Source organism: Petromyzon marinus, chromosome 25 (genome assembly GCF_048934315.1).
Source record: "Petromyzon marinus isolate PM22_M1 ecotype Great Lakes invasive population chromosome 25, UKy_Petmar_22M1.pri1.0, whole genome shotgun sequence".
Classification (NCBI taxonomy): Eukaryota; Metazoa; Chordata; class Hyperoartia; order Petromyzontiformes; family Petromyzontidae; genus Petromyzon; species Petromyzon marinus.
This window is the reverse complement of record NC_133691.1, coordinates 9892320-9904876: the sequence shown is the minus strand read 5'-3', so window position 1 is coordinate 9904876 and position 12557 is coordinate 9892320. Positions and strand designations below refer to the sequence as shown.

The window sequence follows — 12557 nt, the reverse complement described above, 5'->3', positions numbered from 1 at the left end:
AATCACGTGACTTGTTTGAGGGGACGAGGGGTGTGCCCAGAGGAGAGGCGTCGTTAGAGCACAGCTGGAGTGGGCACGGAGCCATGTGTCGGGAGTGTGGGCGGTGGGTGCTGCTCGCAAGGCACAACACATCCCGGTGGCTATTTACGTCTGGGCCAGGGAGACTAAAGGCCCCCTAAATAGATAGGTGCCAATTGGGGAAAGCACGGCGTGTGTGATGTTCACCGGGTTTTAAGCAAGACACATTCGAGTGGTGAAAGCTGGTGATAAGAGACTCACAAAAGATGGCAATGAATGTGAGGACAACAGCACTGCTGATTACTATAATGGTGATGTTTGTGATCACGATAATGCCAAAATTAAGAATGCAGGAATTAAGTAATATGACAAACACTCACTTCGGTTCTGTGCACCAGCATCCAGGTGCCATCAGGGCTCTGCTTGTAAATCTCAAGATATGGGTCTGATTTTCCAAAGAGGTCCTGCCAGAAACACACACAGGACAATGGTAAACAAGAATCAGGGGCTTGACATAACACTTTTTTGGGCAAGGAAATGCAGGCACCATCCAGATTGAAACCAAAATTACCCGGACCATACAAAAAAACCCAAGCCCATCTCATTTTCAAATACAGTAGAAAAATGCTAGATTGATTGACATTTTGCCCGACAATCTACACAATGAGATTCACATGATTGTACTGACAAAAAAATAATAGTTCATATTCTCCATCTGAGTCCCTGTTATCTAAACTAGCACGGCTCTTGTCCTAAGCCACCCCCATCCCTCCATCCTCCATAATCCTCGGCACACCAGTTACTCTTCCAATTACCACTAGTAGTCTCGGTGCCTTCACTCCCTTCACAGTAACTGAAGTATTGATTTCTGATTTAAATAGCTTGCTCACTTCACCTTCCTTGTAACAAATATGAACAAAAAAACCCCTCTATATTCCTAGTCTGGCCAAGCAACAAAGTAGCAGGAAGCAACATTAATGTATTTATCTGGACATAAAATCCCTTTTGTTGACTACACCTGTCAAGGTTCATGCATAAACAGTACAATCTCACTCAGGGGAACAGCCTGCCTCTGTAACTAATGAACATGCAAACGCCTCTAAACATTTATATAGTGGAGGGGGGAGTGAAAACAGTTATTCTGTAATCACGGTCGTATAAATCATTAAGCATCAGTATCATTGTGCCAAAAATCGTAGTCCAGCAAAAGCTTTCTCGAACAATACTGCACACCAACAGACACCATCCCTGCAACACCAAAACAGCAGCCTCAGCCAATCAAATGAATGAGTGCTCAATAATGGATCACTTTTACCAACGTTCAAAGTGAGTGAGAATGTGTTTATTAAAATATAACTATTTCACTGCAGTTTCCATTAGGGGCTTTTGAAGTTGGGTTTAATAGTCCTTCTGCTAGCAGTCCGAGCTACGTGTGGCTTTCAAGCTGCCAGTAAATGTGTAGCATTTTTTTAATGATAAAGTGGGTTCACTTGTGAAACCAAATAATAAGAATAATATTTTAAAAAGCCAACTCTGTGGGAGGCTGGATAAGCGGCGCAACATAACAAGGCCCCTGTGAGCATGCCTGCTCAAAGGTCGGAGATAACAACCACAATGAGCATTGTTGTTCGCAATCCATGTGATTGCGCTGCAGTGGGCGTCTGCGTCATGCATAAAGAGGACATGTCTACAGTTGAAGAAAAAGACAAATAAAACGCGCAAAAAAGCACAAGACCACCTGACACATAGATGCAGTGGGTAATTTCCTCGCCCTGGTTTTAATGGGCACGTGGAGATGTGGACACACGGGGCCCATGATCGAGCCTCGCGCATCGAGCCTCACGGAGCGAGTGGCGATAGCAGCTTGACGTGCTCGTATCTCACACGTACCATTTTGTCCAGCTTGCGCCCCGCCATGCTGAGGGTGATTATTCTGTTGTCCGTGATTTCCTCGGCCGATATCTGGGATGCGGCACACACACACAGTCGAACACGCTTAGACAAACGAACTGAGTTACTCCTTCCCTCTCTCCTCCTAACTGCCCCATACAGGCACAGCTCTACTGCTATCCTGATGAGGAGCATATGGATTCTAATGGTGCTTGAAGCCATTGCAGATGCTCCAGATCAAATGGGCAATTAGGGTACAGAGACAATAACTCTCCTATTCCATTTATATTATCAGGAATCTACTATATATACAGAATACTCAATTTAGTAGAAACAAAGATGAGCAGATCCTCTGTATGACGTACAACAGAAACCTGACCACATCAACTGAAGACAATAAAATGTTTGATAAAATAGGTGTAATTTTCATCCCACGCCAGAAAGGAGTGTGAAATTGAAGGGTTCACACTGTAACGAGTGGCATTCTCACTTTAACAGCTGCCACGGCCGGCTGTGACCCGTTCGACCTATGACCTCGCGAATAACATGTCTATTTCCATGCACCACGCCCGCCATCATCTGATCTAACCCTATTATATTACATGCATTTGTATAAATTCCATCTAGCAAGCAGTGGAAATAAAAACACGTGATTTATTGGATACAATTTTGACTTAAAGGTTTCGTGATTGCAGGAATTCATATTCTTGGGTCTTTCGGTAAAGTCATGTAGATAGATTCAAAGAAAATAATCAAAAATAACAAAAAACTACGACAATTCGACCGCTTGCGTTGCGATCGAAACGTCGTAGTTTTCTGTTATTTTTTAATATTTTCTTTGAACCTATCGACGTGACTTTACCGAAAGACCCCAGGAATTATTGGATACATATATGCATTTGGCCTGAGACGCTATTGCAAATCCAACACACTGCTATGCTGTTTAAAATACACACGTGTACACAATGCAGTACATTTAAAATATGTAAGCCTGACAGCTGCAACTGTTTGCTGGTCGAGACACATCAAGTCACCCTGTTCACCCAGCATATAATCGCAATAGAGATTGTTGAAAAAAATACTGTAAATTCTTATTTTTCAAACCTAAAGTCCGATTATTGTAAGGGGTCAGTTGCTTGCAGTTTATTTCTCCATGTCCTTCTATTCGTGAAGTTTCTCTAAGTCACATCCACTGTCCTAATATCTCATTCCACCACATCCCTCCATCTCACCCTACTTCTTCTCACTTGCACCGGCATCTCTATTCTAATTCTTCCCATTGCATGTTCTCAACGCATGCTCAAACTATGCAAAATTCGTATCAACTTTGAATTGGAGACTGTTAATTAAGAGACTAAGACAAGAACATTTTTATCTAAGAATGTGCCTTTCAGTCACAGGTTTCGTATCTTCAGTATTTAGCAGCTGGAAGATGTAGCCATTAAAGGAGATGACACTGCGCTCAGCCTGAGAACCTGTGCGTCTGCCCATGGCTCCACAGGAACCCCGTTTCAAGGGATGGAGGACAGCCGTGTAACCCCGGAGTGAAAGCGACGCAGGGCACTTGCCATACCGTGATGGTGCCTCGGCCAGCAGGTCTGTCGTCTTGCATCAGCAGTGGACGTGTCAACGTTCTGTGCGATACTATCTGAAAAGACAAAACCCCACTCCCCAACATCAATTCAAGGGCATATACAAAGACAAAGATTCCCCACTGTAGCCATACAGACTGTTGGAGCAGGTTCTGATAGCGAGGAACTATTTAGGCCAGCATGGCACATGGAGAGGGTGGGTGGCCAGCACCATGCCCGGCCGCCTTTGTCTCCCCAGTGCTGATGTTTGCTTATCGTATCAGGTACTCATTTAAGTATGAGTTCATCTACAGGAGGCCCAGGACTGGTTAAAATATTCGGCACTGATGGTCGCCATGAGCGGGAATCGAACTCAGAGCTTCGGGTTCTAAAAGCAATGCGCTAACCAATATACGAACGCTCCCCACTCTTTCTCCCCATTGTATGTACACACACATAAACGTGCAAACACACACACACACGTGCGCATGTATTTGTGCAGCCACGGCACGCTCTTATAAGTGGCCCCATTCAATGAGTAAAAACCAAAAGCCGGTTGATTATCATTTTCATACGAAATGCAAAATAGTGGAAGAGCACATCAATCACGCTTTGTAATCGAGATGACGTGGTGGCCATGGTGACGTGCGCTGTCACTGCACAGATGTCCCAGTTCTGATCCTCTCTAATTTTGTGGGGAACAAACTGCGACTAAACAACGATTTTCTTTTATGTCACCAACTGAATGGGCAACGAGGCACAAAAAAATATCAAATTTGCTGCGATTAAATATGCACGTTCGCTGTATAATAGGCAACAGTCTTGATGCACAAACGCGCCAAATAATGATGCGGAATTAACCACCGGATGATAGTTGGCGTACACTCACTGCTTTAATGTTTGAGGTGAAACAGAAATTTTGAATGTGACTCGCAGTGTCACTAAATACATACATTTTGAGATTGCGCAAAGCCGCAATGCTGCCACACTTAATACGCAGTCAAGCTAACGGAGAATATGTAATTAAGGTTTGCCATTATTTTAGAAGATGCAGAGAAAGAAACGCGACAGGGTGTATTCCTGAAAAAATAACTTCCACCAAAGCGTTAGTGCACTTAGAATTTTAAATAGGTGTATTAAATGAGCTTCGAGTAAGCCAAGCCATTGTGACTTCAATCAAGTGTGTGATTTTTGCTCTCGCAGTTCAGCCCCTGCGTAAGTCGGGAACAAATGGCGAATAAAGGAATGAATCCTCGCAAGCAACCATGCTAATTTACTTTAAACTAGGCCCTCTATTATAATTATTAGGCAGTGATGTATACATTAAACAGTGATCACGAATACATCTTATACAAACATTTATGTATTCATGTATTAAAAATACTCACACTTAACACTGAAACACGCACTGAGTGGGCATCGACGCAAATTATAGCTTTAAAATTCAAAGGCCATCTGACCAACTGGTACTGGTATCGTGCCCTGTCAGAGCAAACACCACCAACACTTTCAACAAGAAAGAAATGTACACGAGAAAAATAAAAAAAAACTGGCAGTTGTATTTGTCTTAACATTTGACTTAAAGCGCTAAAAATATTATAACCCGATGACTCTATTAAGGCTGTGTCATGGCGGATGCCAGAACACGGCTGTTAAGAGGAACCATTCAACAGGTTTGAGGCGAGCTTCACTCAGCTAAATAATGCACGCAGAGACCCCCTGCAGCGAAACACACTCGCGAATCCTCATAAAACGTGGCCGCTCACGCAAACAACGCAGCCCCTGTAAAAATCATCAGCCGAGCAACATTTGGCAGCCAAGGCCAGTCGATTGCAGCCATGCCAACCATTGCTCGTTGCCAGCAAAAAACAGGGAAGGTGGCAGAGAAAAAAACATCGTGCAAAATAAAACCAAGACCATGAACTCAAAGAGCAGACAAGAGCTGCCAAATCTGGCCTCCAACCAAAATCACTCCCAACACAACCAATTTTGTTGGATCTCAGAAGCGGAGCAGGGATGGGTCTGGTTAGCGTTTAGATCCGTGGCAACCAATGCATACCACATGTTGCAGGCATGGGGTTTCTATGTGGTAGTCAGGAGATCATCGTACAGTGATAGGCACAGTTCTAGCATAGATTCAACAAATTGCATGATCATGTTTATTGAATATATCTGTGTTATCCCTTTGTACTTGCGGGTTTCTCCAGTAGTCTGCTTTCCTCCCACATGAAGCCAAACACTAATTCATGGAAATGGACAAAAATCCCAATGCAGTGGCCCTTCTTCAAGGTAAGCCATAACACACAGTGAGGCTCTTCTAATTTATTAAAGGGCATTATAATTAATATTTGTATTATCATCACCTGCCCCAGGGTGCTGGTAATCTCGCCCAGGAAGTCGTGGTCGACCAGCTTGGCGGAGGGCGCATCCTCATCAAACAGCGCGAACTTGAGCTTCTGCACCTCCTCGAAGCGGTACTCCATGACGAGCTTCCGGGAAAAGTCTGGGCACAGCGTGTTCTTGATGGTCTCGGTGCGTGCCACCTGTCGATTTGCGCATGCAGAGTCACAGCAGAGAGCGGGCATCGCAAATTTAAAACCTCGTCTTCTACCTTTCAGTTTATACGACATCATCAGCATTGTGAAATCCCATCACTGTGAACAAATTGCCTTAAATTGTGCAAAATGTAAAACATATGTTGCGGCAGGATTATTTTTCACGTGAACTCTACAGATAACAACACATCAATAAGCACAGCCACATAAATGTAGATTTCACAGCATTTGTTTAGTTTTGTATATAATCGTGTATAGTATCATATGGTTATATTTCAAGCTGTACTGCCAAGACACCACGTATTCTACCCACAAACATTTGCTGTTGGTAACGGCTAAACAGAAGAATGCTGCAGCTAACATTGTCCGTGCCACCATTACTGTGCTGAAAAATGTGGCTTAATTTTTTAGGCTTCTGAACCAAACAGTGGTGGGGGGGTCCAGAATCAACCATGACTGAAACCAATCAAAACTGCAGAAATTTGAGACAATTTTCGCTCAAGTAATCTACCGCGGCTCAGGGTGGACCACAACAAACTCCCCGTGTATGAGAAAGCCATCCAGAAAGAGTAAGGCGGTAATATTTTCCATCTCATCTTCCCGGGGCTCCCAAACTTGGCACAGCAGGAGTGCTGGCATGGCTCTGCACCTTGCGGCACACCATGACACCCCCCCACTTGTGAACCGCACGCAGCCACCTCCTGCACTCACTTGGTGAGGCAGGAAAAACGCCCGCAGAGCGGTTGAGCGTGCCGTGTAGTGCTCACAGCTGCTGCTCACCTCCATCCACTGCTTGTCGCACTCGATGAAGAGCACGCAGAAGGGGTCGGACTTGGTGAGCATATCTCGGTCCAGGAGGCTGCGGCACGAAATGGTGAGCTGAACACGCGACACGCACTGCTGGGGGCCTCCCGAAGCTGCCATGCCTCCTGTACGTGTGCGCACACATACACACACGTACGCACGTGGGTGTAAATATCAAGACGTCAACGTCAAGTATGCAGATACACACGCCACATGCATGCACAACTACATCTGCAAAAGCAAACGCATACTCTGCAGGTCATACACTTATATTAAATGTACAGTAAATTCCTAGGCTGTTGGAAACATTTTATTTTACGTATTATATCTACAGCTGTGCTTTATAGGTAAAAACAGCATGGAAGTGAATCACTGCAAAAACGCGCGCACATACACGAAAGGGCACTTGGGCGGTTGACCTATTGTTTGATGTTAAATAATCCAACTATAATTGGGCAATTCAAATAACGGTTAATAAAAAAAAACAGATGCCCTTTCATGTGAACAATATATTAGCCTTACAGCAAGAGGAAAATGGCAGGTCACGGTGCCATGCCCTTTTAATATTTTGCTGAAAGCACAGAACTGCCCCTACTTTTATTTGCAGATACAACTCGTGCCCTCAACGCTGCGAAACGTGGCCACAAAGAACCACAGACATCTCACCCATAGACATGTTTACATCGAGCCTTCACAATCCCCGAAATGCATCTTACACAAATAACAGTGCCTTCGATGCAGGCATAATAATTTCGACCACAAGGAATACAGCGGAAACTTTGCACAAGGAGGGAAAAAAACCATACCAATCGTGTTTTACAGACCGGTTTAGGATCCATTAACACGTAACTTACTTTATTGCACATGCAATGAACAGCACAGTGCACTGGTTCATAACAATTCACCGTTGCTAGGGATGAATGCTAAAAATAATAATATTCGCTTGTGTGGCTCTCCTAACGCTGTCCTCGCGTTCTGTGGAAGCGCATGCACAAAGGCAGCATGACCACTAAAATGCATATTCCGATATGCAGGATTTTATTTTCAAGCTCAACAAGTAATTAATAGATGCTACCGAATGCTTATATATATGGAGCGTATATATTGCATTGTACCGCATTACATAATTTGCCTGCATACATAACATTTATTATGCCACACTATGGTCTACACACAGTGAGCACATTGTATATGTACAAAAATGTCAGTCCTTTATCAATCCACTACTGTGGATGAAGGCCCCCCCACACCAGGTCGGTCGTGGGTGTTATTTGACTATACTTCACCAGGCTCCTCAGTGCGGCTTGATGAAGCGGGAGAAGAAACGGTTTAGACATCACTTGTCAACGATATTAGCCGAGGCCGGGAATCGAACTCAGGGGGCCCTGTTCACATTGCAGTGCGCTAATCACTGAGCCACTGCTCCACCTGTATATGCACACATTCATGCTGATTTTATGTACACACAAGGCGGGAGCGTATTTGCTGTGCGCAGCTTGCGGTCGGCGTAAACACCGAGCCACCGGCATTCTCAACGATATCCACTTCTGGTTTTGCGTGCAAGCGGCTGTTAATTCGAATTACACGCACGATCACACCTGGTGCCAATACACTACAGCGGTGGCACAGGACAGTGCGGCACGAGAGGTGGCGCCGAGCTCAGAGCAGGAGTGCTTCCTCGAAGGCACGGGCGACTGCAGCAGTTGCGATGGACAAGACCCCACAGGCAAGTGGTGGCGCCTCAACTCGGAACGAGGGTGTAATTTACAGGACGCGTCCGTGCCTTTGACAACCCAAGAACAAAAAAACAGGGGTCCTAAGTAGGATGTGGGGAAAATATCCATTGAAAAATGTGGGACAAAAGCCGTTGGTCAGGTTTGAGATGGCTGGCACCACCGAGAGCTTGGGCTCAAATCCAGGTTTCAGCTGTCCGTGAATAAACCTGGAATCTCAAGTCTGGCAAGCTCACAGTCTCAGCCCGGTCAACAATGACTGCACAAAAAAACCCCATCAGAGTAAATGTGTTGTTTCACTTAATTTGGTTAAATTCTGTTTGACTGACATGGAACAAGCATTCTGTACATGCAGGGGCGGAGCCAGGATTTTGACTTTTGGGGGGCTGACTTCAATATTCTGAGATATCCAGTTTATGTTTTCCAATGGGCGCCACAAATGTATAAAACAAATTTTATTGGTCTTCTGGGTTCTTTCTGTAAAGTCAAGTAGAATGGAGATAAAATAATAAAAATAATAACAGAATAAAATTATCACAACGTTTCGGCCACAACACAAGTAGCCTTCCTCAGGTGAAGAAACAGGACTTTCTGGAAGACAGCGCTTGAGTGAACCCTGCAAAGCTTGGAAGCGTCTTTTAAGCTGTGTGAGAGGAACAGAGCGCCTTGACAAAGGCGTTTACATATAAATTAGCATGTAACTGGGGGATTAGCATGATGTTGGTGTGAGGGATTAGCACCACGGAGAGCGACGAGCTTTGTTCAGACGGACGAGTCCATCCATGTACGGAACGGAGGAGGGGGGAGAGGAGTTTACATATCAACAGTAAATTAGCATGTAACTGGGGGATTAGCATGATGTTAGTATGAGGGATTAACACCACGGAGAGCGACGAGCTTTGTTCAGACGGACGAGTCCATCTATGTTCGGAACGGAGGAGGGGGGGAAAGAGGAGGAAACGGCCACAGTGTGCTGCTCTGTCCTGTGTTGCATTGTAAGTATGCTATAAACTAGACTACTATACATTACAATATTATACCTTCCAATCTAAACTACATTGTAGAATATCGTATCCATAGACAAACCCCACCCTTGAATTATACAATGCGTTACTATACACTACCCTATACTTTAGACTATAAAATATCAGACTTGTAGTATTCCACTATGTATTATTCTACTAACCCTACTGTATACCACACTGCTGTATATTCACTATACAATTACAGTACTATATATTGCCTCATGAATTATGTTAAACATTACACTGTTATACTATTTATTATTATACAAAATGCTATAAACTATACTATTGACCGTCGTGTGAAAGGTACTAAGAGGCAGTACCAGCGAATGGACTGCGGTCTGAAAGTCACCGTAAAATATAATTAATCAAGAACCGAAATGGTTTATAACGTCTTTCCAATGGTTACTAAGCCGGAATCCATCTTCTCGGTTGAAATTGTCTCTGTGTTTGTATATGTGGATAGCCTCATGAACGAATCTCTCATGGTAGCCAGGTGGCTTGCAGAGAACCTCCGTTTTGGAGAAGTCAATGTCATGTGAGCCCACTGAATTATAACAGTGATCTTCCACGGCTGAAGTGTTCGTCCTACCGTGTTTTAGGTCTGCTTTGTGTTCACAAATGCGGTTCGAGACATGTCGTTTGGTTTCTCCAATGTAACTACTATCACAGAGGCAACTTAGTTTGTAGACACCAGGGTACTGTATGTCTGGAATCACATCTTTTACAGACGGAACCAGATCATGGATTTTATGTAATGTGTTGAATCGGACCTGGATCTTGTGTTTATTTAGGATTTTGGAGATATTTTTTGTGACCCCCGCAATGTAGGGTAAGGTGATGGTTTTGAATGGCTCCTCAAGAGGATCCTTCTTCATGGTTGGAGTGATGCCTTTGCGGATTGTGTAGTCGGAGTAACCATTAGCCTTGAGAGCTTGGTGTACGTGCTTGAGTTCACTAGCAATGTGTTCCTGGTCGGAAATGCTTTGGGCTCTATGGTATAGAGTCTTGATGAGGGAATTCTTCTGGGATGGATGGTGGTGGGAATCCGGTTTTAAGTAAGCATCCGTATGGGTAGCTTTCCTGTTGACAGAGTGGCTCATTGAACCAGCAGGTCTCCTTTTAATTAGTACATCCAAAAAGGGTAGCTTGCCATCTTTTTCGACTTCCATGGTAAATCTGATCTATTTTTATTATTTTATCTCCGAAAGAACCCAGAAGATGAATCCCTGCAGTCACGTAAGCTTTAAATCGAAATTTTATTGGATTTGAACGCGGAGTTTATTAATAGGTCGGAGCCGCTGACGTGGCTAATAAGTTTGATAAGTTCGAAAAGCTGCCGCTCAAGCAGCCTGCAGGGCAGCACAATGTGACAGCCAGCATTTTGCAGCAGCCGGATATCCGGTTATCCCGATTACCGACTTTCCCAAAATTTCAAGGGGGGCTAAGCCCCCCCAGCCCCCCCTTTCGCTCCACCCCTGTGTACAGAGGATATAAAAATTGCACCCTTCGTGTGAATTAAGAGGCCTATTGAAATGACCTCAAATAGTTTCGTGAAGTAATCTTCCTGGGCCAATATCTGACACAGGGTGATGCACTGTTAGCTGTAGAGTTCTGAATGATAATGTCTTTACCTTATGACATGAAACCGATGCAACTTCTTGCTCCCACCATTACCAATTGTAGTGTACCCATTTACAGTGTATTGATAGATTTGATTAATTTCATCAGGAAGGGCACAATAACCGGTTAGGCTCTATTTCATGGGTGTTCTTGCGACGAAAGAGATTTTATACTGGTTGGTGGACTGGGCCAGGGGGAATATAAGAAACGTGTCCATTCTTTGAACTACCGTGCCGGGAAATTTAACCGACCTCTGGATCGATGCCCACAGCACAATGGGAATTTAACTGGGGAAAAAGGTTTGTGCTTGAGTTAAATTGATTGGTCTCTGTGCTGGGTATGGTCGAGATGTGATGTACTTTGCGATGACATTTGCTGCGATCCACCATTCAAGCCAGATTAGAGCTCTGAAGGGACAGGACTTTGCCAGTTTGTATCTAACCGCTGCTGACTTTTCAGGACACGGCTGCCCACCGGGAGTAATGGCCACATGAAGCGATGTCACTTCGGCGAGTGTCAATAGATTTGAAGCTTTCGTGACTGCAAGGATCCATACTCTTTGGTTCTATTCGTAGAAAGAAAATATCAATGTTCTCATTTATTTTATTGATTTCAGCACAGGCCTTAAACAATATCTTAATGAGAAAAATCATACCTGGAAGAACCTAAGCTTGAAATTGGCCTCTTATCCACAAAGCCTATTTTCATGTTACCAAATCAGCTCTGCTGAAGCTTTTACAATTAATGTATATCTCACAAATGCGCAAAGGACCGCATTCACACCTATATACAGTGAGGGAAAAAGTATTTGATCCCCTGCTAATTTTGTACGATTGCCCACTGACAAAGAAATGATCAGTCTATAATTTTAATGGTGCGTTTATTTGAACAGTGAGAGACAGAATAACAACAAAAAAATCCAGAAAAACGCATGTCAAAAATGTTATAAATTGATTTGCATTTTAATGAGGGAAATAAGTATTTGACCCCCTCTCAATCAGAAAGATTTCTGGCTCCCAGGTGTCTTTTATACAGGTAACGAGCTGAGATTAGGAGCACACTCTTAAAGGGAGTGCTCATAATCTCAGCTTGTTACCTGTATAAAAGACACCTGTCCACAGAAGCAATCAATCAATCAATCAGATTCCAAACTCTCCACCATGGCCAAGACCAAAGAGCTCTCCAAGGATGTCAGGGATAAGATTGCAGACCTACACAAGGCTGGAATGGGCTACAAGACCATTGCCAAGCAGCTTGGTGAGAAGGTGACAACAGTTGGTGCGATTATTCGCAGATGGAAGAAACACAAAAGAACTGTCAATCTCCCTCGGCCTGGGG

General features: G+C 44.0%; 1 protein-coding gene across 4 annotated transcripts in view; it reads right to left on the bottom strand.

Annotated features, from left to right (window-relative positions):
- Positions 1–12557, bottom strand: part of LOC116945862 (copine-2-like) — a 63461-nt gene that overhangs the window by 40669 nt on the left and 10235 nt on the right. For all 4 annotated transcript variants that reach the window (XM_076069701.1, XM_076069703.1, XM_076069702.1 and 1 more), the window contains 5 exons: positions 6815–6963; positions 5843–6022; positions 3482–3556; positions 1909–1980; positions 399–482 (listed from right to left, as the gene is read on the bottom strand). In XM_076069701.1, the coding sequence (XP_075925816.1) occupies positions 399–482; positions 1909–1980; positions 3482–3556; positions 5843–6022; positions 6815–6958 (555 nt within the window). In that variant the 5' untranslated portion in view covers positions 6959–6963. The remainder of the gene's footprint in view (positions 1–398; positions 483–1908; positions 1981–3481; positions 3557–5842; positions 6023–6814; positions 6964–12557) is intronic.